General features: G+C 41.9%; 1 protein-coding gene across 2 annotated transcripts in view; it reads right to left on the bottom strand.

The window, feature by feature from the left end:
* Positions 1-23,405, bottom strand: part of MIB1 (MIB E3 ubiquitin protein ligase 1) — a 131,790-nt gene that overhangs the window by 78,135 nt on the left and 30,250 nt on the right. For both annotated transcript variants that reach the window (XM_077492557.1, XM_077492556.1), the window contains exons 5-10: positions 19,162-19,228; positions 17,886-18,090; positions 13,559-13,742; positions 6,350-6,494; positions 2,419-2,552; positions 2,222-2,329 (exon numbers count right to left, since the gene is read on the bottom strand). In XM_077492557.1, the coding sequence (XP_077348683.1) occupies positions 2,222-2,329; positions 2,419-2,552; positions 6,350-6,494; positions 13,559-13,742; positions 17,886-18,090; positions 19,162-19,228 (843 nt within the window). The remainder of the gene's footprint in view (positions 1-2,221; positions 2,330-2,418; positions 2,553-6,349; positions 6,495-13,558; positions 13,743-17,885; positions 18,091-19,161; positions 19,229-23,405) is intronic.

Genomic DNA, 23,405 nt, shown 5'->3' with positions numbered 1-23,405 from the left:
CTGGCGTGAGGACCTTTGTGAATACTTTAGGGGCCAAGAGCTTTAAAATCCAGGATGGGAAAAATGCACGTTGGGTTTTGGAACTGTAAACAGGTTTGAGTAAAAGCTTGATATTTTCGATCAAAGGAACTGGAATGATATCCCTTGGTTTTAATCATGTAGTTTGTTAAGAACCCCCTGAGCCTGAGGGTGTGTAATAAGAATTGCAAGCCAGGAAACTAGAACCTGACATGGAACAGTAGGAATATTTAAATGCAGGATAGGAAGGAGTCACCCTGCGTTGTTGATCCTCAAAGTGGACCTAAATGCAAAACGTATTTTGTCATTTTGGATACCACAAGGATAGGCTGTAATCCTTCAACCCCCACCCATTTGTGCCCCATTGGGGAGATTTCCCTTCACCATAGCCAAAACAGGAAGAGAGAAAACTCCTTCAAAGCGAGGGAATTCCTAATTGTCACCAAGCTCACCAGAACTGGTGTCCCCATTGAAAGATTTCCCCTCTATATCTGTTCTGGTGACCACAGAAAATCGGAACATTTCTCCAACTTTCAGTGATAATTGTATACTTGACAAATAGAGAGGGTGAAACTTCCTTACAGGGGCACAGGCAGCAAAAAGAGCTGACAGGTGTTCGACTATTTCTCTGTTCAAAACCCCAAAAAAATAAAAAAAAATTAAAAAAGTTTTGCCTATAGTTATGCTTTCCCCATGTCAGCTGTTAAAAGTGTTACTAAATCCACAACAGTAAAATCAGTTTGTACATGCAGTAGAGCGTCATGCAGCCTCATAGGACAGTCAGGAGAATGAAAACTCCCCCTACAAATTTTAAGAGTCGGCTGTCCAGGACACTCCCTCCTGACTGGCTGAGACACACAGGCACCATGTCTAAATGGACACACACAGAAGCAGCTTGGATTGGGTGCCTCTATTGCAAACTGGTTGCTGTGGGGTCCCTTGGCAGGAGGGAGGGGCCAAGAGCGCTGGCGTGGGACCAGAGAAGAGGAGGATCCGGGCTACTCTGTGCAAAGCTACTGCACAGAACAAGTAAGCACTTTGGCCATGCATAGACTTTCGTATCACAAAGTCCATGCTTGAAAAGATCCTCGATGCCTCCTTGACCGACGACCACAACCTTCTGGAGTTACTTTTTTCTTTTTAGGCATTTCTAAACAATCAAATAAGTCAGCCAACCATATCTTAACAGCAGCTAGAAGGGCCATCTCTAGGTGTTGGCTTTCCACTTCTCTCCCATCTCATAGATATAACTATGGTTCAAGGCATGGAGCACCTTACCACAAGCTTGACAGACAAATTTACTCCATAAAGTGAAGGGATGCCTGGGACCAATCTGAATAATGGTTCTCCATCTGTTTCTAAGCCACTACCCATATAACTGCTTTGATCTTTCCCAGTATGATCCAGTCTTATACAATGGATTCTTGTGGGTTGTTTTTAATTAAACCTGTTCGTTACCTTTTACCAGTTATCCTATATTCGCTGGATAATTTTGATGTTGCTCATGTTATATCTAGCACTTTGAGGGTTACACTGACCTATTTCAGTTTATCGCATGTATGATGTATATATTTTGGCTATTGCAAGCTGTAACACCTATGTACCCTCTTTCAAGTTATTTGTGTTGTTTGCTTAATTCAAACCATTGACTATTCTTCACTACTGTTTTGTGAAATACAATGGATGTAACGTCTGAATTATTTTTGTGAAATTAAAAAAAAAAAACGCAACAAACAATTTAGCAAAAACACAATTGGGCCTTATTCACATGGGCACAGAGACCCCTAAAATATTAAAACATTGTTAGGTATCCAGAGCTACGTGCAGTCAGCCTATGTTAGTGAAAGGAGATGACTCGACTGTACGGACACACAATCTAAGTTTGAAACGTATGCAGGGATTGGTGCCCGAACCTAAATGCACACTAGGTTTGGGGCAGTGCACCAGTTTCTGCGTACCTGTCAAATATGGGAATGCGAGGGTGTCAGCAAAGCAAGTGTGTCTCTAGTCACTAACATAGGCTAGTCATAAACAAATGCCTCATTCAGTCTTTAGAGGCCTCAGCCTCACTTTTTCATCGTATATTTAAATATCATTTTATAATTAACAAACAACGGTTCTTTTTGAAAAATAAATCAAAGCCTTGATTTTTTTATCTAAAAAATAAAAATAAAAAAGTAAAAATATCTTTAAGAACAATTACCTCAGCTTCCACATCTACATTATGCTTGAGAAGTAACTTCAAAATGTCGACGTGTCCATTCTGGCTTGCAGCTTGTAAGGCTGTGTGTCCAGCACACTGACCATTTACCTTAGAATGTTAAGAAAAAAATGTAAAATTAAACATCTGGCCAGCAGAGGTTTACATAAGAGATAAAGACTGAATTGAAAGTTCCTCACATCAACATCGGGCCTCTTCAGTAAGTCCTCCACTTTGGCGACATCTCCATTTGCAGCAGCTTTAACAAGCTCTTCATTAAGATCGCCAGATTCTTGCGTTTCAAATAATTTTTTTAAAAGTTGGGATAACCTCTCTGTGGAGTCAAAAAGAATAGCAAGACTGGTCTTAGACAGATGCCTCATGGAGAATATAGAGGGAGACATTCCTACAACATCAAATGAATCTCCTCTCTGGGATTCTCTTATGTCTTTCTGACTTGACTGATGACCAAATCGGGAGTAAACACTGTGCAGGCTTATTTCCCTTGCCTTCACAGACCAAACAAATCAGCACCAGGCTACACAGAAATTTTCCAAACCACCTCTGTATTAAACCTGAAATCCATGCGTGTGGAAAAAAAAAAAAAAAAAAAAAAGAGAGGAAAGACAAACAAAAAACACTGTTTCAAATCTTAGCCAATCTGTCATTTATACGGGGGGGATGGGGAGATAAAAAGTAATTAATACCCCCAAATTCAGCATGTGACAGACAGATTTAGCTCATTCCAGCAGTGCCCATTTGTACGGTCCATTTTCTGAGAAGCTACTCTACTTTTATTGTACAATCAAAGTTTACAGGGCTGGGGTCAGGGAGCAAGGGACAGTAATTAGACCAGTCACTTAAAGGCAGCAGCTTGCACTGTTTCCATTACAGAAAAAGGCCTTGCTGATGACAATGGATAGAAGGCAAGGAAAATAAGTTTAACAGAATTTTTGTTTGTGCCCATATTAATAAATGTCTAACAGTAAGTGGAGCAGATTCTAAAAATTTTTAGGCTTTAGTGCAATTTTAAATTAAATTAACATTCCAGAGACTAACTAAAAAGACTAATACTTCACTTAAAGCAGAACTCTGGGAAAAAACATTTTTTCCCCATGTCCTTGTTTCTGATCTCTCTTTACCAACTATGCCATCCATCCATGTGCGGGGCTGCACAAACAGACACTGATAGGCACCGTTGAGACTGCACAGATGGGCAGAGATTAAACTGCACTGATGGGCAGAGATGAGACCGCACTGAGGATACTGCATTTCTGGGCAGTGATGAGGCAGCACAGATGAGACCGCACTGATAAGCTGCAGTGGTAGGCACAGATGAGACCGCACTGATGGGCACAGATGGGCTACACTGATAAGGAGCACTGCTATGCTGCACTGACAGGCATTGATAAACAGCACTGATAAGCTGCACTGGTTGGCATTGATGAGGATGCACTGATGGCCACTGATGAGGCTGATGGGCACTGGTAAGGCAGCAATGATATGCTGCACTTATGGGCACTGATGAGTAGTGGACACCATCCACTGCCAAATATCTGTAGGAGGGGTTTCCACCATCACTGAAAAGTTTCATTTTTTATGTCTTATTTCAGTCTGATGTGTATTATATGTGATGTTACATGTCACAGAGACCAGTATTGTGGTGAAATTGAAGCTTATTGAGATTTCTATACATTAGAGGGTTTGCCCGTTATTGTGTTTTTTGATTAGTAAGTTAGTGTTTTGTTTTTTTATCAATGCCAGCAAATTACATGTGCCACATGCCGATGTAAAGCAGCATGCCCCAGCTCTCTCTTTCTGTTAAATAGACAAACAGGAAAAAGAACTTGCTCCAGGTGTCTGGGCCACAGAAATCTCCTCCCCTTTAGATATGGGTGCTGGCTCAGTATGCAAAGTGGCATGTAGAAAGAGATTCAATCCGGATGGCTGCATTCCAACAATTTATCGTTTAAAAATTGCATCAAAGTGGTAACATCGTGTGAGACATGGGTCTTGGCAAATGTGATGTTGATTTAATCAGAGCTGAGTTGCCATGTGTAACGAGTATCCACTAATTAACTGATTCCTCAATCAAGCCCACCTCGTTTACTCTGTTAATTCATATTGGCATTTGTATATAAATCTTTGTCTATTGCCTAAAGAATCAGCTATAAGTAAGCACCAGTAGTTACGGTGTGAAACATGTTAGCTGTTCATTCCATCTCTTGATGTATGGTTTTTAACCAATCAAGAAATTATTTTTGGAGTGCGGCCACCCGGATTGAATTTGCTTCTACACGCTCTTTCTGTGCTGCGGCTAGGGATGTTCTGACATACTCCATACAAGCACTGATTGCTGTTAGAAAGATCTCAACGCTACAGCAGGAGGAATATTTCTAATACCGAATTACAGCAGAGTACAGAGTGTATAATATATAATTATGGGCATATGTCTACAGTTCAGGAATGATTACATAAAGCAAATAAGAGCAATATATTTATCTGCCATTGTGGCTGGGGGGGGGCACAAACATGCTTTGCATTAATAAGGCTGTAACATACCTATCCTGCTGTGTGTTACCGAGTAGTGTGGCTTGCTGCCTACAGAAGGAGAGGTGCGATTTTGAAGTGGTCGAGTTCACATTTAACATGTACAGGCCTATGTACCCTCCCACATCCCTCCAATTCCCAAAGATTCATGGGAAATGTAGTTTGATTATGGTGTAGAGAGAGAGGAGAGGATATGATGTAATCACTGTTCTAACAGCTCCTCTTTGGCAGAATACATGCTGCACGGTTTTAAATTACAGAGAAGACTTTCTGAAGATTCAAATAGACTTTTCTCTTCAATGGTAAGGAATCTCACAAATGTAATAACAGTTTAGTGTTTTGTGAAGGGGTGGGGGAGGTGTACTAATGGAGGATTTTTTGCCAATCCCAGAGTTCTGCTTTAAAGCGAAGTTCCACTCTTTTGTAAGCTTATTAAAAGTCAACAGCTACAAAAAGTGTAGCTGCTGACTTATAATAAACAGACACTCACCTGTCCCATGGTCCATTGGGGATGGGTAAACCCCCTAGGACAGTGATGGCGAACCTTGGCACCCCAGATGTTTTGGAACTACATTTCCCATGATGCCCATGCACTATGCAGTGTAGTTGAGCATCATGGGAAATGTAGTTCCCAAACATCTGGGGTGCCAAGGTTCACCATCACTGCCCTAGGAGAAGCTCTTGCTTCCAAGGATACAGAATGCAGGACTCGGACACCCCCCCCCCCCCCCCAGCTGCTCAAGGGCTTCTCTGGGACAAGAGAGGGACTTTAGGGACCTGGGCATGGGGCGTTTATATTGCAGGGTAGGTTTACTGGGGACTGGGGAGGATTTTTACAGGGGAGGGATATGGGCGCTTCAGTTGCGGTTTTACAATTTTTTGCCTATGCTCAATAAATTATAAGAGGGGTAAGCTATTAGGTGTCTACACACCTTTTTTTTTTTTTTGTTTGTTGGAGTTTAATTTGACTGTCTGAATTCCTTAGACCCCTGCCTCAATGGATGATGTAGAAAAGGTTATTACCAAGGTCTCTCAAAACCACTGAACAGAATGTAGGCACATGCTACAACAGTCTAACAACTAGGTAAAAGTAACTTTTGCTTTAGTTTTCCTGCCATTTATTTATACATTTAACAACAAAAAAAGTTAATAGACTTAAAGGGAAAGTCCACCCTAACACTAAAATCATTACATCTACAGGCATTCACAATCTAAGACTAACCTATCTCGCCCTGTAAAGAAATAATCAGTATATATATTTTCTGAAGCCGTTCTGGTCCCTCGCTGAGCTGTCAGCGGCGGCTTCGCTGTGGAGGTGTGTGCAGGGGAGGCAGGACAAGTAGCAGACAACTGAAGCCCCATAGTAATTTCCCATTCATTTCACAGTTGTGGTTGGCTGTCTAATCTGCAGAAGCTTCCACCGATGGAGACCGGACCTGGAGCAGCTTCAAAAAAGGTATGTATAATGATTTCTTCTTTACAGGGTTAGATAGGTTAGTCTTGGATCGTGGATGCCTGTAGATGTAGCAATTTTAGTGTTAGGGTGGATTTCCTCTTTAAAAACAGATAAGTAAAACATACCGCCTGTGGCACTATTTATTGCTGAGCCCACAGAGGCCACTTTAGAAACAGCAATTGGGTTGTATGTCCAGGAGGTTCCACAAACCTCCACCTTTAGGTCACTGTCTGAATAGATTTGCTGAACTCTTCCAACTTTTCCAAGGGTCTGAATGAAAAAAATGGAAAGAATTGCTCATATTCAGGTAAAAGTAATAATTAATCTGTCAGACAATGAAAAATGTCAATCAAGTGGAAATGCAATTGGGAATATGAAATCAAATATATGAAGACAGAAAAAAAAATTAAATTATGGCACTAAAATTACAGTACAAAATAAATGAACAACTAATGTGTTTTTCTGATGCAAAGTGGCCACCTATCTTCTGGTCAGCCTCTATGACAAATCAAGCTGCTGAGCCTTTCGTGTGTGTGTACACACACACACACACACACACACACACACACACACACACACACACACACACACAGTAAGTATATAGAGTATCTCACAAAAGCGAGAACACCCTCACATTTTTGTAAATATTTTATTATATCTTTTCATGTGACAAAACACAAATTACACTTTGCTACAATGTAAAGTAGTGAGTGTACAGCTTGTATAACAGGGAAAACTTGCTGTCCCCTCAAAATAACTCAACACAGCCATTAATGTCTAAACCGCTGGCAACAAAGGTGAGTACACCACTAAATTGGGCCCAATCAGCCATTTACCCTCCCCGATGTCATGTGATTTGTTAGTGTTGCAAAGTCTTAGGTGTGAATGGGGAGCGGGTGTGTTAAATTTGGTGTTATCACTCTCATTCTCCGAGGCTATAAAAAGATTGACAAGACCCTGAAACTGAGCTGCAGCATGGTGGCCAAGACCATACAGCGGTTTAACAGGACAAGTTCCACTCAGAACAGGCCTCACCATGGTCGACCAAAGAAGTTGAGTGCACATGCTCAGCATCATAGCAAGAGGTTGTCTTTGGGAAATAGACGTACGAGTGCTGCCAGTGTATCTGAAGAAGTTGAAGTGGTGGGGACTGTCAGTGCTCAGACCATACGCCGCACACTGCATCAAATTGGTCTGCATGGCTGTAGTCCCAGAAAAAAAAAGCATCTTCTAAAGATGATGCACAGGAAAGCCCGCAAAGTTAGCAGAAGACAAGCAGACTAAGGACATTTATTACTGGAACCTGTGGTCTGATGAGACCAAGATAAACATATTAATTTGTGACGGCAACCATATGAGGAATACAAAGACAAGTGTGTTTTGCTTACTGTCAAGCATGGTGGTAGGGGCTGCATGAGTGCTGCCGGAACTGGGGAGCTACAGTTCATTGAGGGAACCATGAATGCCAACATGTACTGTGACATACTGAAGCAGAGCATGATCCCCTCCATTTGAAGACTGGGCCGCAGGGCAATATTCCAACATAATGACCCCAAAAACCTCCAAGACGACCACTGCCTTGCTAAAGAAGCTGAGGGTAAAGGTGATGGACTGGCCAAGCATGTCTCCAGACCCAAATCCTATTGAGCATCTGTGGGGCATCCTCAAAATAGAAGGTGGAGGAGGGCAAGGTCTCCAACATCCACCAACTCTGTAATACCGTCATGGAGGAGTGGAAGAGGACTCCAGTGGCAACCTATGAAGCTCTGGTGAACTCCATGCCCAAGAAGGTTAAGGCAGTGCTAGAAAATAATGGTGGTCACAGAAGATATTTACACCTTGGGCCCAATTTGGATATTTTCACTTGGGGGTGTACTCAATTTTGTTGCCATAGATTTAGACACTAATGGCTGTGTGTTGAGTTATTTTGAGGGGACAGCAAACTGTTATACAAGCTGTACACTCACTACTTTACATTGTAGCAAAGATTTCTTCAGTGTTGTCACATGAAAAGATATAATAAAATACTTACAAAAATGTGAGGGGTATACACACATATACATATATATATATATATATATATTAGAGCTGCACAATTAATCGTCAAGAATCGTTAGAGCAATCTTGACTAAAGTGTTTCACAATTCTTCCTATGCAAAGAATTCTGTGCTCTTCTGAAGCTACAGCTTTCAAGAGAAAGGAGAAAAGCTGGACAGTCTGCCAAGAATCACAACATTCTTTATCAGTTGAACATAAGTATAAACATTGTAACAATTTGTCAATGGAATAGACTTTGTGTGTAAGTGAAAAACGTTTAATCACTTAAACATTAAACCTTTTTCTAACATTTGTTGGTTTCAAGTTAAAATCTTTTTTTTTTTTTGCTAGAAAATTACTTTGAACCCCCAAACATATATATATATATATATATATATATATATATATATATATATATATATATATATATATATATACACACACACACACACACACACACACACACATACATACATACATATATATATATATATATATATATTTTTTTTTTTTATTTTTTTTTTTTTTTTCTTTAGTAGACACCCTAGAGAATAAAATGGTGGTTGTTGCAATATTTTATGTTGCACTGTATTTGGGCAGCAGTCTTTCAAATGCAATAATTTTTGAAAAACAAAATACTTTAATGAATTAAAAAAAAAAAAAAAACTAACCAGTAATGTTAGCCCCCCCTTTTTTTTTTTTTTTGTATAATGCGAAAAAGATTTTACGTCGTGAGAATCATGTTCTTTTTATTCTAAGCAAAAAAAATCGTGATTCTCATTTTGGCCAGAATTGTGCAGCTCTAATATATATTACACACACAGTGGATATAAAAAGTCTACACACCCCTGCTAAAATGTCAGGTTTCTGTGATGTAAAAAAATAAAAATAAAAATAAAAAAAACACACACACACACACACACACACACACACACACCATATTTATCGGCGTATAAAAAACTTTTTTTCCCCTTAAAATCAGGGGGAAATAAAAAAAATAAAAAATCGCAGGTGCATGTTATAAGCTGATCTGCCACCATTTTGAAGCCGCCTTCGGCTGTTCTTGTCAGTTCTCGGCCGAGAGCGGGCGAAAGCTGACGAGAGCGGCCGAAAGCCGACGAGAAGGGCCGAAGGCAGCCGAAAGCCATCGAGAAGGGCCGAAGGCAGCCGAAAGCCATCGAGAAGGGCCGAAGGCAGCCGAAAGCCGACGAGAACAGCCAAAGGCGGCCGAGAACTACCGAGCGCCGCCGAGATACACAGGACATCCAGCTCTGTATCTCAGCAGCGCCATTTTTAAAAATAAAAGCTGCAAATAAAAACGGACAAGGCTGAAAATGCCTCTGACGAGGGTACAACGTGGGACAAGGCTGCAAGAAATTAAATTAAATAAGACAAAAAGTAAAGTTAACCCCACTTTTTTATATTGTGAAAGATGTTACGCCGAGTAAATTGATACCAAACATGTCACGCTTCAAAATTGCACCCACTCTTGGAATGGCGACAAACTTTTATCCTTAAAAAACTCCATATGTGACATTTAAAAAAAAATTCTACAGGTTGCATGTATTGAGTTACATAGAAGGTCTAGGGCTAGAATTATTGCTTGCGCTCTAGTGACCGCGGTGATACCTCACATTTGTGGTTTGAACATTGTTTTCATATGCGGGCACTACTCGCTTCTGCACTTTATTTTTACACTGTTCTTTTAACAAAAAAATGGTGTCACTTTTATTCCTATTACAAGTAATGTAAACATCCCTTGTAATAGAAAAAAAAAAAAAAAAAGACAGGACCTCTTAAATATGAGATCTGGGGTCAAAACGACCTCAGATCTCAAATTTACACTAAAATGTAATAAAAAAAAAATAAAAAAATAAAATAAAAAAGTAGTTTGAAAAAAAAAAAAAACAATAAAAATAAAAAATGTCCCTTTAAGAGCTATAGGCAGAAGTGACAATTTGACGTCGCTTCCACCCTGCAATTGTATGGAACCAAGCGGGGGCCCATCTTCCCCTCGCTCAGCTCCATACCCAACACAGAAGAGGACACAATCACCTCCGTTAAGAGGGGGAGGGCACCGGAAAGTGGTGCGGGCCTCTCCCACCACTGATAAAGGTGATCTTGTGTCGAATCTGCGGCAGAGACCACTTTTATCTGAAAGCGGACCGCCCGCTGAAGAAGTGGATACCAGGGCTATGGCAGCTAGAGAGCGCATGCGCGGGATCTCGGACGCAGATGTGCTCCGAGAGAGCTCCGCATGATCCGGCCCAAATACAGCTATATTAAGCACAGCCAGCGGGACAGCGGCAACGGAAACGGCAGGGGGGGGGGGAAGTACTGGAGACTGTAATGAACCAGCGGGCTCAGGGTCAGCCGAAGAGGGGTCAGCGCAAAGCCTCGAAACCTCCTGGAGGGACCAGGTTCTCCCCTGAACGCAGGCCGCAATCCAAGATGGCGCCGGGACGCTGTGATACATGAGGCCCTGCCTCAGGAGCAGCAGCATTCCTGCGGGAGGGAGACAGTAGAATCCCCCTGGAACTCCCCAGAGATCCATTCTCCTCACAATCTTCCGGGGACATGGAGGATGACCAACAGGGTGAGTCCCGTTCACGTCCCTCTTCCCCTGCCATAGATGAGGACGCACAGGAACTGTGGGCTCCCCCGGGTCCTCTATGTACAAAAACATGGCTGAAATGGCGGAGGCCATGTCCAGCCAGCTTAGCTCTGCCACCGTAGCTCCACAACAAGCATATTACTCCGGGGATACGGTGTTACTAGCCCGGTTCTCCACAATGCTACAACAGGAGCTTTCTAAGGCCTGTACTTTGATTACAACCGATCTTAAAACGGGACATTCATAGTATTGGTGAGAGATTTGACATGGTGGAAGCTAAGGTTGAAGGCACTGTCAAAAGGGTTAACCAGAACACCCACATGCTTACAGACCTCCAGGACAGACTAGAGGATGCCCTTACAAAAATTGAGGACTTGGAAAATCACTCTCGCAGGTATAATGTGCGCATTCGCGGCCTACCCGAAACGCATACAGATCTGTAAGGGGCTATGAAGGAGCTGATGAAGGAATTGATCCCAGACATTGACCCCATGAAACCCCTGTTACAACACCTCATCAACAAGCAAATCAGATATAGATGGGCCTTTCCCTTCAGACTATCTTTTACTTATAATGGCAAATCGTATTCATTTTCCACGTTACCGGAGGGCGAAGATCTCCTACTTAGCCTGGGTATTATCGCAAGGGACTCACCAGCCTCCTCCCCTTCGACTCAAGCCCACCGCTCTCTCTCCCCGCTTTGGACGGAGCGAAAGTGGAACCCAGCCAGGGATACCCCTCCGGAAGACCTGACAGCGTACTTTAGTGTCTCCCATATAATCCAGGACATACTACACGAAGAAGAAGTGATACTACCATTTTGACCTGATGGATGAACCTGAGTCCGCCTTTGACTGCGCAATTGCGTAGTCGCCCTGTTAGCACAACCATAGTGCAGTTTCCTATTTTTTGGAAAAAAAAATTCTCGAAACAGTTCCCTCGTAACTGACTTGAAGTTACTGTGTTATTTTATTTTTACACATGTTTTTATAGCATTCTCTTTGTTTACTGCCTGAACCTTATTTTTGATATCCTGAGGGTGCAGAGTCGGTCCTGGCATGGGGGGCAGATGCTGGGGCTGCCATTTGGTGCTGGCCCACCCTGGAGTCGTTGCCCTCGGGGAAGGACAGGCTCGGCCAGTGTAAAACATCAGACCGACAGTATGCGGGACCCGGACCTGCCCTGCTGGCCTGCTTTAGAGCTTGGGCCATTTGGGCTGGATCGGAAATCCATGCTGCTCTCTTGCAAGACTACCTTCCCTCCGAGGAGTGAGGTACCCTTGCTAAGTCCGGATAGGTTATCAAATCCGGCAGGGATTATTTCCCATATTGTTATGCGATTTGCACAAGTTAATTGGTATATGTTTGCGGGCCAATGGCCCTTGTCTTTTATGTTAACTAATCCTTTGTTTCTTTTCTCTTTCTACCCCCTGTCTTCCCCGAGCTGTGGTCCTGACCCTCACCCATGCATGTTGGTCCTGGAGGTCAAGGGAATGGGAGTCCTATCTTTTGGAGGCTCTTTCCGCTCCCACAGTATTACAAGGTAAGAGTGCTCTGCCCTACCACAATGGCTAGGTCATACTTATCCGACTTTTCGGTGGTCACCCATAATGTACATGGCTTAAATTCCCCAGCTAAAAAGGACCAAAGCCTTCCAATTCTATAACAAACAGAAAGTGGATATATTGCCATTACAAGAAACACATTTTTCTAAGACGTCAGCCCCAGGTTATCTTAATGTTAAATACCCGCAGTTTTACTTAACTAATGGACCCGATAAAAAAGAGGGGGTAGCTATTGCTTTTTCTAGACGAACCCCATTTACGCCCATAACCATAATTAAGGACAAGGGAGGCAGATATATCATGGCAGTAGGATGCATTCATGACCAACTTGTTTCCTTTGTGTCTTATTATGCCCCAAATTCAGGACAGGTGGACTTTTTTAGTAAGATGTTGAGGATACTGATGCCCAAGGTCCAGGGACAGGTGATCATGGGAGGGGATAGCAACATACCGCTTGACAGAATTATGGCTAAATCCAACCCTGACAGACCTACTCTCAAAAGACCGCCGACTGGGAGCAATAGGGTAGCTAGACTGTTACATCTATATGATTTAATCAATGCATGGCGAGAGAGTAATCCCACTACTAGGGATTATACACATTTTTCACAGGTGCACCGCACTTATTCCAGGATAGATCATCTATTGGTCCGCACACTTCTACTCCCGTATCTGACTTCGGTGAAAATACTGTCAACCCCCTGGTCTGACCATTCTCCAATTAAACTGTCTTTGACAGGGTTGTGGTCTAAAGCTTCCCCGGCCCCATGGCGACTAAATGCCAGCCTGTTAAACGACCCCATTTTGCACACTGAAATAGAAAAAGAACTACAAACGTACTTTACTGTTAATAAATCCTCAGATACGTCACCCACGATTAATTGGGCAGCCCATAAGGCCTCTAGACTTTGTCCAAAATGAATAAAAAAAAAATAGTTTGCCTTTAGTCATACTTTAAACAAAAAACAAAAACAAAACAAAAAAACATTCATTCCATTGAACCATATTTCTATCTTTTATATAGAGAGGTACAGACAGCTCATACGCTAAAATAAAAATAAAAAAATACATCCTATAATGTCACATACAGTATATACACAGACAGAACAAGAGCCTTACAGGAAGCATGGCTTCAGCCCATTCTCCATGACCTCTCTGAAGCAGCTTTATTCTCTCTAGATCGTAGCAAATTTGTACTAGATCCCCTACTTGAAACTGTGAGGCTCCTCCCTCTGCTCCTTGTGCAGAATCACCACTTCGAACAACATTTGCTTTGGTGAGAACAGCTGGATTAAATGTCCACCTAAAAATGCAAAGTACAGATTAAATGTTTGTAATAGTGAAGGTTAATTTAGAAGAACCTAATTTTTCACACACAGAATACAACTACAATCACCCTACACAAGAAAAGTGTGGTGTGTGTATTTGTTATATATATATATATATATATGGAGGTTGAACCAACTGCTAAGCAACCATTTAGAGCCCTTTCACACTGACAGCATGGTCATGTTAGGGGTGCGTTACCGTAGTTTTAGATGCGCTTTTCGGCTGCTAGCAGGGTGCTTTTAGCCCCCGCTAGTGGCCGAATTAAGGGTTAAAAGCGCCATTGCCCATTGATTTCAATGAGCAGCGGCGCTTCAAGAGCGATGAATATACCGCTCCTAAAGCTCCCCAAAGATGCTGCTTGCAGGACTTTTTTTTTTTACATCCTGCCCCAGTGTAAATTTTTCAGGTGCTTTACAGGCACTATTTTTAGCACTAAGGTTCCTGAATAACGCCTCCAGTGTGAAAGGGGTCTTACTAAGAGACAGGAACAATCTGATAGCAATTTGTCAGTCACGTATTTATTAACGTATATCAGATTTTTTTTATCTCATTAAACCCTTTTGCTGCCAGGCCCTATGCTCCATTCTGTACACTCAGTGACCAGACCATTTTTGCAATTTTTCCTTTGATTTTTTATTTTTCACTTAAAGCTTTTAGAGTTTGTAAAATACCACCCAAACCATACATTTCTGAAAGCACATGATCAGTAGAATAAAAAGAAGGTGCTACTGATTTTTTAGACCCCGCGGTATTTGCAAAAAATACACTAAAACCATTACTAGCAGATAACGGTCAATTTTACAAAATTCCTACTAAATATAAAAGCTTAACCAAATATTTGTACCCAAAAATTTCTCTATAAATCAGGAGATTTTCCCTTTTCACCTACAGCTTTCAGTTTGTAAAAGACCCCCCCAAACCATATATTTTCTGAAAGCATAGGACCAGTAGAATAGAAAAGACGGTATTATTGATTTTTAAGGCCCCACGATATTCGCGCAAGTTTTTACCAAAGCAATATTTTCACAAAAAACACATCACTATTAGCAGATACAAACACAGCAAATATTACAAAATTCCTGCTAAATACAGATGCAAAGGCTGCACGGGCATAGCTGCTGTTCCCAATTTGACATCCGTGAGGGTACATGACCCCAAACACAGACAATGTGAGCTCAGGGACATGCATGCAGACCTACAAGGATGTACAATTGGGAGCAACGGCTCTGTTCATGCAGGTGCCACATCCTAAATGACATCAATGGGACTGCCTGCACAGAGATGCATGGAACACCTGTGTATCCCTGTAAAGGTACGCTGTGTATGCCCTGTGTGAACAAGGCCTTTAGCCCCTTTCATACAAGCACACCGATCAGATCTGCCTGTCCGTTTTTTAGGTGGACCCAACCGGACCACCCATTGTTCTCTATGGACAGGCTGATGTAAAATGGACATGTGTCCATTTACACTCCCCTGCATTCGATCCAGTCTAGTCCACTAAAAACAGAGGAATGGGGATTGCATTCCCCATCCATTTAGCAATTCGAATCGGATGGTATCTGATGGAACTGGACAGGCAGTCAGTTTCCATCTGGCCGTCCCATAGAGAATAGCGAGTAGTGTCCGCTCTTTAGATGTTTAGTTTTCATGCACGTTCTAGTTAGTTTTTATGCATGTTAACACAGAGACATGACACCCTGGGGTTTGATTTACTAAACCTTGAGTGCGCAAAATCTGGTGCATGCATAGAAGCCAGTCACCTTCCAGTTTTTCTTTTGTCAAAGCTTAATTGAACAAGCTAAAGTGACAAGCAGACTGGCTGCCATGTATAGCTAGCTGCACCAGGTTTGACACTCTCCAGTTTTAGTAAATCAACCCAGTGTCATCACTTTCTCTTTTGCCCTGTTCACAACACAATGTTCATGTCAGATTTTGCTGTGCAGATAACTGCATACATGTTGCAGATTCTCGTGCAGAAAAAAAATCTGTGACACTGGTGTTGTGGTGTGAACAGGGCACACGGAGAACAATTGTTCTCTTTGTGCCCTTGTAAAACACGTGCAGAAAAACGTACAGCTCTGCACATGAACAAAGCTTAAATGTTGTGTATTTTAAACTTACCTGTCAACCCACTACTTTTACTCGCTAGGGAGAGAACCACTGGGTTATCCAGGATGGAAAAAGATCTGGGGGTCCTAGTAGATCACAGGTTCAGCAATGGCATTCAATGCCAAGCTGCTGCAAGCAAAGCCAGCAGATTATGCATATTAAAGAAAAAAGGAAAAAAAAAAAAAAAAGGGATTTAGTCTAGAGATAAAATGATAATTTTGACACTCTACAAGACTGTGGTCCGGCCGCATCTCGATTATGCCATCCAGTTCTGGGCACCAGTCCTCAAGAAGAATGTGCTGGAACTATAGAAATTCCAGAGAAGAGTAACAAAGCTAATAAAGGGACTAGAGGACCTCAGCTATGAGGAATGACTACAAAGCATTAAACTTATTCTCTCTAGAGAAAAGACGCTTGAGAGGAGATATGATAGTGATATACAAATAACTTACTGGTGACCTTAGCATAGGGAAAAATACCTGAAATACATTGAAACAGAAGCGGCTCAACCTTAAAGGGCAAGTTCACCTTTACAGAAAAATCTGTAAGGTGAACGTACACTGGACCCCCTCAACCCACCTGGTCCTGCTGACCTGGAGCCCAACGATGACCCGCTAGGAGACCTTGTATAGCCGACTCACTGGTCCGAGGCTTAGAAATCCCTTGGCTTAATCTCCTAAATGTACCTTGTAAGGAGGTACATACAGGAGCAACGTAAATGGCGCCGTCACGTGGGTGGCATCGACCAATCAGTACCCACGTAGCCCGTCCTGTCACCACAGGCAAAGAGGAGAGAAAGCCACGGGGATTTCAAATCCCCAGACTGGTAAGCGGCTATATGATCTGTCAGAATCAGGGAATCGCCAGACTCCAGGTTAGCGGGACCAGATACGATGGGAAAGGCTTCCAGTGTAAGTTCACCTTACAGATTTTCTGTAAAGGTTAACTTACACTTTAAACCGAGTAGAGGGTTCTTTACTGTCAGAGCGGTAAGGTTGTGGAATTCCCTTCCACAAGCAGTGGTTTCAGTAGGGAGCATTGATAGTTTCAAAAACTAATGATGGGCAACTTTGTGATCACAACATACATGGATATACACAGGATAAACTGGTGTCTTTATTCAACCTTACCAACTATGTAACCATTTTAAAATGTTAAAAGCCCTACCTAAAAGAAGATACAAGCTATCATACTACCTTTGCTAAAAAGTTTCTTCATCTTGGCTTTTTTAAGGGCTTGGCTTCCCAGTGCTTGGAACTATTTAGACCCATTTCCTTTTCCCCTGTCCAAAGTGGGAGTGGGAAGGTCCAGAAATCAAAGATTAAATTCTTACTAACAAACAAAACCAGTTTAGGAGCCCTTTCACACCGATGTGTTCCTATTAACTTACAATGGAAGCTGCCTTTTTGGTTTGCTTTTGAAAAAGATTCAGCATGCAGAACCTTTCAAAGTGCAGCACAACTGCAGTGCGTAGCATTACAAAGGATGTAATGGGAAATAGTATTTATGCACATTTGTTGCCCTGGAAATGCGTGGCACCAGTGTGAAAAAGGCCTAAGAGGGGGCAAAGAGGAAGATATCGGTCTAACAAAAGGAAATAGCAGGCACCTGCTGGTCAATGCTTTTAATTTTAAGTTATGTTGCAACTGCATGGGCGTTTAGCTGTTGTAAGCAGAGAGCTGTGGTTTGCAGCTGTAAGTGGATAGCTGCGGATAGCCTACTGTACACTGCAATGACATATATTAGTGGCTGTCCACACAAAGTGAATCCAGACGCAATTACAAATAGCTGCAGCCACCAACAGACTGTCATTGCAGTAAACAGGGTTCAGTTGCTGCAACAATCCACTCAACACTATCAAACCCAGCAGCAAGAATCAGATTCCTGCTGCTGGGATTCCCACTGTGGCTAAACACCTGTGTAAATACAGCTTTAGGCTGGAAGGCTTGTTCTACCAATTAGAAAAGCACCTTACTAATAAGAGCCATGTGTGAATTTCTGAGCTTACCTATTTCCACTTGGGTACTGTACTACAATATCATGATCTTCATCAATGCCACAGACCGTGCCCGTAGTTGTAAGTGTTTCAAACATGCCATCAGTCCAGCCTCCATGACCATGTTGCAATGACTGAACAATTTCAAGTTCTAGATCAATATTCACAAGATCACCAATGATCAGACCACCTGGATTGCGATTACCATTTTGCTCACCTAAGTAAAAAAATAAATAAAAAAAGAAAGGCATTTGAGAGCACCAGCAAATATAAATGTACAACAAATGCACTAAACCTATAAATAAATTCCATTCCAGTGCCACCCTTCCTTGTTGCCTAAGCTTTTAAAATTGGGCAAAAAAAAAATGGATGGGACATCCCTTGACCACCAGCAACTCCATGCTCCTATAGTTACATGTTAATTCCTTGGAGTTCTTCGGTTCTGTTATTAATTGTAGTGTACCTCAATGTCCAGGGAACATTTTGTAAATCTCACAATCTTTGCGACAGTGTCAATATAGGTTTTCTGTGAATGTACAATTTAAAGCAGCATTAACACCAAAAACAAAAATGTTATATACTGCAGATTGCCAATCCTTGAATGCGATAGGTTCTTTTTTTTTCACCTAATGTTTGAGCCAGTAACTCACTATCATAAGCCTATTACACACTGGCATCGGCTGGGTCAATAGAAACTAGCCAACATTCTGTCTGTGTGTACAGCGGCCAGCTTCTGTGGAAGGGTCATGAGTGAAAAAGGTCTGTTGAACTGCCCCCACACATCCCTCTCAGCCAATGGCAGAGAGCGCTGACCAAAGTGTTCGGGTGGGGGGCTGCCCCTCCCCCCCCCCCCGCCCAGAACACAATAGCACTGCAGGGGAGAATGCTGTACTAACATTGGATTGTTAGTACAGTGGCTCCGACCTGAGCTGTCAGTTTTTTGTTTTTTCATTCAACCCGCTGGGTAATGTGTACGAGGCTTTGTTTCTCTACTCTGTATGCAGAAGCAACAGAGACACATTAGGACAGCAGCAATGTCAATTTGTGGAGAAGGTAGTAGAGTAGTGTTAAATGCATTAACACATTTAGATTGACTACTTGACTCACAAGCTGAACTCATCTTTTAAGCTGTTATAGAAACAATTCTTGTTCCATTTGGTATAAAGGCTTTGCATAAAACAATAAGAGCCATTACTGTAAAGTTAGTATTTAGAGTTTTGGATGATACAGCAATCAGCAGTCCTAACAACTACTGCTGGTAGCTTCAGAAAAATGAATCCTCACTCACCCAGTACAGGACAATGGTCTCTGTAAAACGATCCTCCTTTGGCATCTTGCACACATTTCAGATCCGACTAAAGAAAAAAAAAAAATTTAACAAATGCGTATTCAAGCATTTAAACTATACATTTTACAGATCATTAATTAAACTACTTACAATTTAAGCCTATGTTCAGTCAAAATCAAAAACGGGAAAATCAGCACAGAGGACATAACTTACTGTCAGTAGGATGTGTTCCTTGTGCCGATTCTTCTACGGTTAGTAATCCTCCTGTATCCTGCTTCCCTCATCCCCATTGCCGTAATCTTCCAGTGCGGCGGAGGTTATTACAACCGTCATAAGCTCTCATCAAGAGAGCCTGACTATGCCTGCATCTTTATGCAACCATACAACTTCGATGAATGAAACACTATCTAAGAATAGAGGATGGGCAGATGATTGATAGCTCTGCCCCCTGCCTTCATAGATCCTGTATCAGTCACAGAAGCTGTGGTATAGGTTCAATGAATGGAGCAGCTAGGCGGAAAGGGCAAGCATAGTCAGGTTCTCTTGAGGAGAGCCTGTGACAGCCCCTTAGTAGTAACAACTCTTGCCGCACCAGCAGACTACAGAAGCGGGGAACCAGAATGGAGGAGGTTTACTACTAACAGCAGAGGAATCAGCAGAAGGGACACATCCTACTTGATTGTAAGTTATATCCATTGTGCTGATATTTCTGTTTTTGATTTTGGATGCACTTAGGATTTAATTTCAATTTTGGTAAACCAATTTTGGGTTTGATGTGAATACCCAATAATAGCCAGAGGTTTTATTCTATTTTATTTTTTTAACTGTCCTCTAAATGACTGAATGTCATATACATCATCTTTAATGATGAGTATTGTATACGTGGATGACTGTTTACTGTACAAATCCTATCATCATTGATGCAGGATAACTCACAGTGCTCTTCTACTGATGTGACAAAGTTACATCTCTCATACAGTAAAAGATCCTGGTATTCCCTCTCCCCACACCCTTTTAGAAAAAGCCTTGTATTCACTTCCCAAAAGGGGTTTCTTGAATGGAGAAAGGAAGGTGCTGTTTAAACAGTCTCTCCCCTCCTTTACCCTTGTACATTCACAGAGCACCTTGCGTTCTGTGAGAATAACCAACTTTTTGCGGGTGGATTAGGAAAGAGGAAGGGGAGAGAGCGAACAATAGGATTCTCCAGGAGGAAAGAACTGTTGTAGTATCCGGCATCAAGGAAAATAGAATTTGTACAGTAAGCAGAAGCAGTACAAACACAGGATGCTCATCAGAGGTAACTTATGTCAGTCACTTGTGCTGTTCACATGTCCTGCAATGTTCTATGAGCATCAGCCACTCATAACAGAATGTGCTTACTGCAACTAATTTCATTTAATATATTGAAAGCCGGTAGTATACAGTTATTACTTTTTTTCAAGATTCCAGGAAAGAAGCTCTTACAAATGCATTGTCAGGAGAAGCAGTAAAACACAAGAATGGAGTAGTAAGCACTCTTTCATTTAGGTCTGGTACAGGAGATCTCAGGCACACGTGTCATTAATGCACGCTCTGCAATTTGGGACAGGTATTCCCAGAGTGGCAGTTTTGTCACTGTTGGGGGTAGGCAGAAAAGGAAATTTAAAGCTCCCAGACAGGATTCCACTATGCAAGCAGTGGAAAAAAAATATGGCAGAAGTTGGGCTTTACAGTGAACTTACAATGATTGAAAACTATCACCTTGTAAAACAAAAAATTCAGTTAAAAAACTGAAATGAAAAGGCAAAAAACATTTCTGTAAAGATATAAATAAAAAAAATAAAAAAAAAGGAGGAGGAGGAGAAACAGCAGCACACTGAGCTTTCCAGTGAATGGCTGTGCAGGGGAGGCGTGTCAGGACAAGTCTGATCATTGGAGGAGAGCAGGCCGAGTAACCAGCACAGCTAGAGAACTGACCCCAGTGTGTTATGCTGCTTAGTGTGGTCAGTTTTTATTAGGAAAGCAGAGGGACTGGCAGGAACATCAGGAATCAATACAAAGAGAACAGGATACTTTTTCATACAAGTACATGCTACAGCAGGCACATATCAGGAATATGAAATGTTGGGATAGCAAACACTTTAACATCAAATGTTTTTGCAGCTGTTCAAAAATGACACAAACCAGCTCCTGCTGCAGCCTCTCACCTTGTGACTTCTTGTATTGCTATAATGTTCATTGGTGTATAGTCTACCAAGGCAGCCCATAGAGTTGGGTGGCTCAGTTCTTCCCATCCATACACTCAAAGTGGAAGAGGGAATCCTTTCCACCGAGCCATTGTATTCTGACAACAGGGAGACTTCCCTGCCATCAGAATACACTGATCAAGGTTGCAGGCTATAGCCTGCAACACTGATCGAGTGAGGATAATCCATCAGGGTGGTTGTACAGACGTCGATTAGTAGATCAACTTCTGTACAGACCCAGCGCCCATACATGAAATTGAAATGTGACCACTCACTACTGAACCAGAAAAGACATAAGTAACCCCCAAAAGGTACTAATGGGACTTTAACCACTTGCTTACTAGGCACTTAAACCTCCCTCCTATCCAGACCAATTTTCAGCTTTCAACGCTGTCGCATTTTGAAAGACAATTGCAGGGTCATACAACACTGTACCCAAATAGAGCTTTCTTTTGGTGGTATTTGATCACCTCTGCGATTTTGTTTTGTTAAAAAAAAATGTAAAAAGACAGAATAAAAAAAAAATAAAAAATAAAAAAAACTCTCTTTTTTATTATTTTGTTATAAAAATTTTAAACGGGTAATTTTTGTCCCTCATTGATGTATGCCGATGAGGCGGCAGCGATGGGCACTGATGGGTGTCAGTGATGGGCACTGATCGGTTACACTGATCGGCAGCACTTCTATGTGGCACTGATTGGCACCACTTGTGGGCATAGATAGGTGGCACTTGTGGGCACTTTCAGGTTCAATTTATGAGGCATAATTGCCTCTTCAGTTTTGGGACCGTTTTGTCCCTTTAAACTGAGCTGGTGATCGGCTTTTTTTTTATCCTCCGCTGTCAGCGTGAAAAAAACGATCACTGAACTTTTGTTTTGATCATGTGATCAGCTGTCAATGGCTGACAGCTGATCACATGGTAAGGGGCCGGGACCGGCCTCTTACTCAGATCGGTGATCATCCGAGTCTCAGTAACTTGGTGACCACAGCGTGCACAGGGGGGGCCGTCATATGACGGCCTCCCAGGAATTCACATCCGCGCTGTGGCCGTCATTCGGCCATAGCATGGATGTCAGATGGTTAAAAGTTTACCAACGGTTGAACTTGTTATATAAAGCAGGGGTTGACAAATTTGCTTGGAATCTAGGAGCCAGCTAAAAAAGTTAGGAGCCAGGTCCGTGACGGCGATCTGGACCTGTCCCTGGCCTGACATGGAGACGAGTGAGGGGAAGATAGCCCCCAGCCCCCCACCTGTCTCCAAGTCATTGCCCATAGCTCTTAGAGGGAGATTTTTTTTTTTTTTTTCAAATGACAATTTTTTTTTAAATTGCATTTTAGTGTAAATATGAGATCCGAGGTCTCTCTGACCCCAGATCTCATATATAAGGAGGACCTGTCATGCTTTTTTCTATTACAAGGGATTTTAACATTCCTTGTAATAGGAATAAAAAGTGACACACATTTATTTTTATTTTTTTAAAGAACAGTGAAAAAAATACAAAATATAAGTTAAAATAAGAAAAAAAAAAAATTTTTAAAAGCGCCCTGTCCCGCCAAGCTTGCGTGCAGAAGCGAACGCATATATGAGAGCGGTCTTCAAACCACACATGTGAGATATCGCTGCGATCGGTAGAGTGAGAGCAATAATTCTAGACCTCCTCTGTAACTTAAAACGTGCAACCTGTAGAATTTTTTAAACGTCGCCTATGGAGATTTTAAAGGGTAAAAGTTTGTCGCCATTCCATGAGCGGGCGCAATTTTGAAGCGTGACATGTTGGGTATCGATTTACTCGACGTAACATTATCTTTCACAATATAAAAAAAAATTGGGCTAACTTTACTGTTGTCTTTTTTTTTTTTTTAATGAAGTAAATTTTCCCCAAAAAAGTGCGCTTGTAAGTCCGCTGTGCAAATACGGTGTGACAGACAGTATTGCAACGACCACCATTTTACTCTCTAGGGCAGGGCTCGACAAAACCCGGGCGCCAGGTCGCATTGGCGACTAGAAATAGGGACCTC

This window comes from Lithobates pipiens, unplaced genomic scaffold (genome assembly GCF_037356315.1).
Source record: "Lithobates pipiens isolate NorthernLeopardFrog02 unplaced genomic scaffold, aLitPip1_a1.2 Scaffold_19, whole genome shotgun sequence".
Lineage (NCBI taxonomy): Eukaryota > Metazoa > Chordata > Amphibia > Anura > Ranidae > Lithobates > Lithobates pipiens.
The sequence above is the reverse complement of the archived record's forward strand: the minus strand, read 5'-3'. Positions and strand labels throughout refer to the sequence as shown.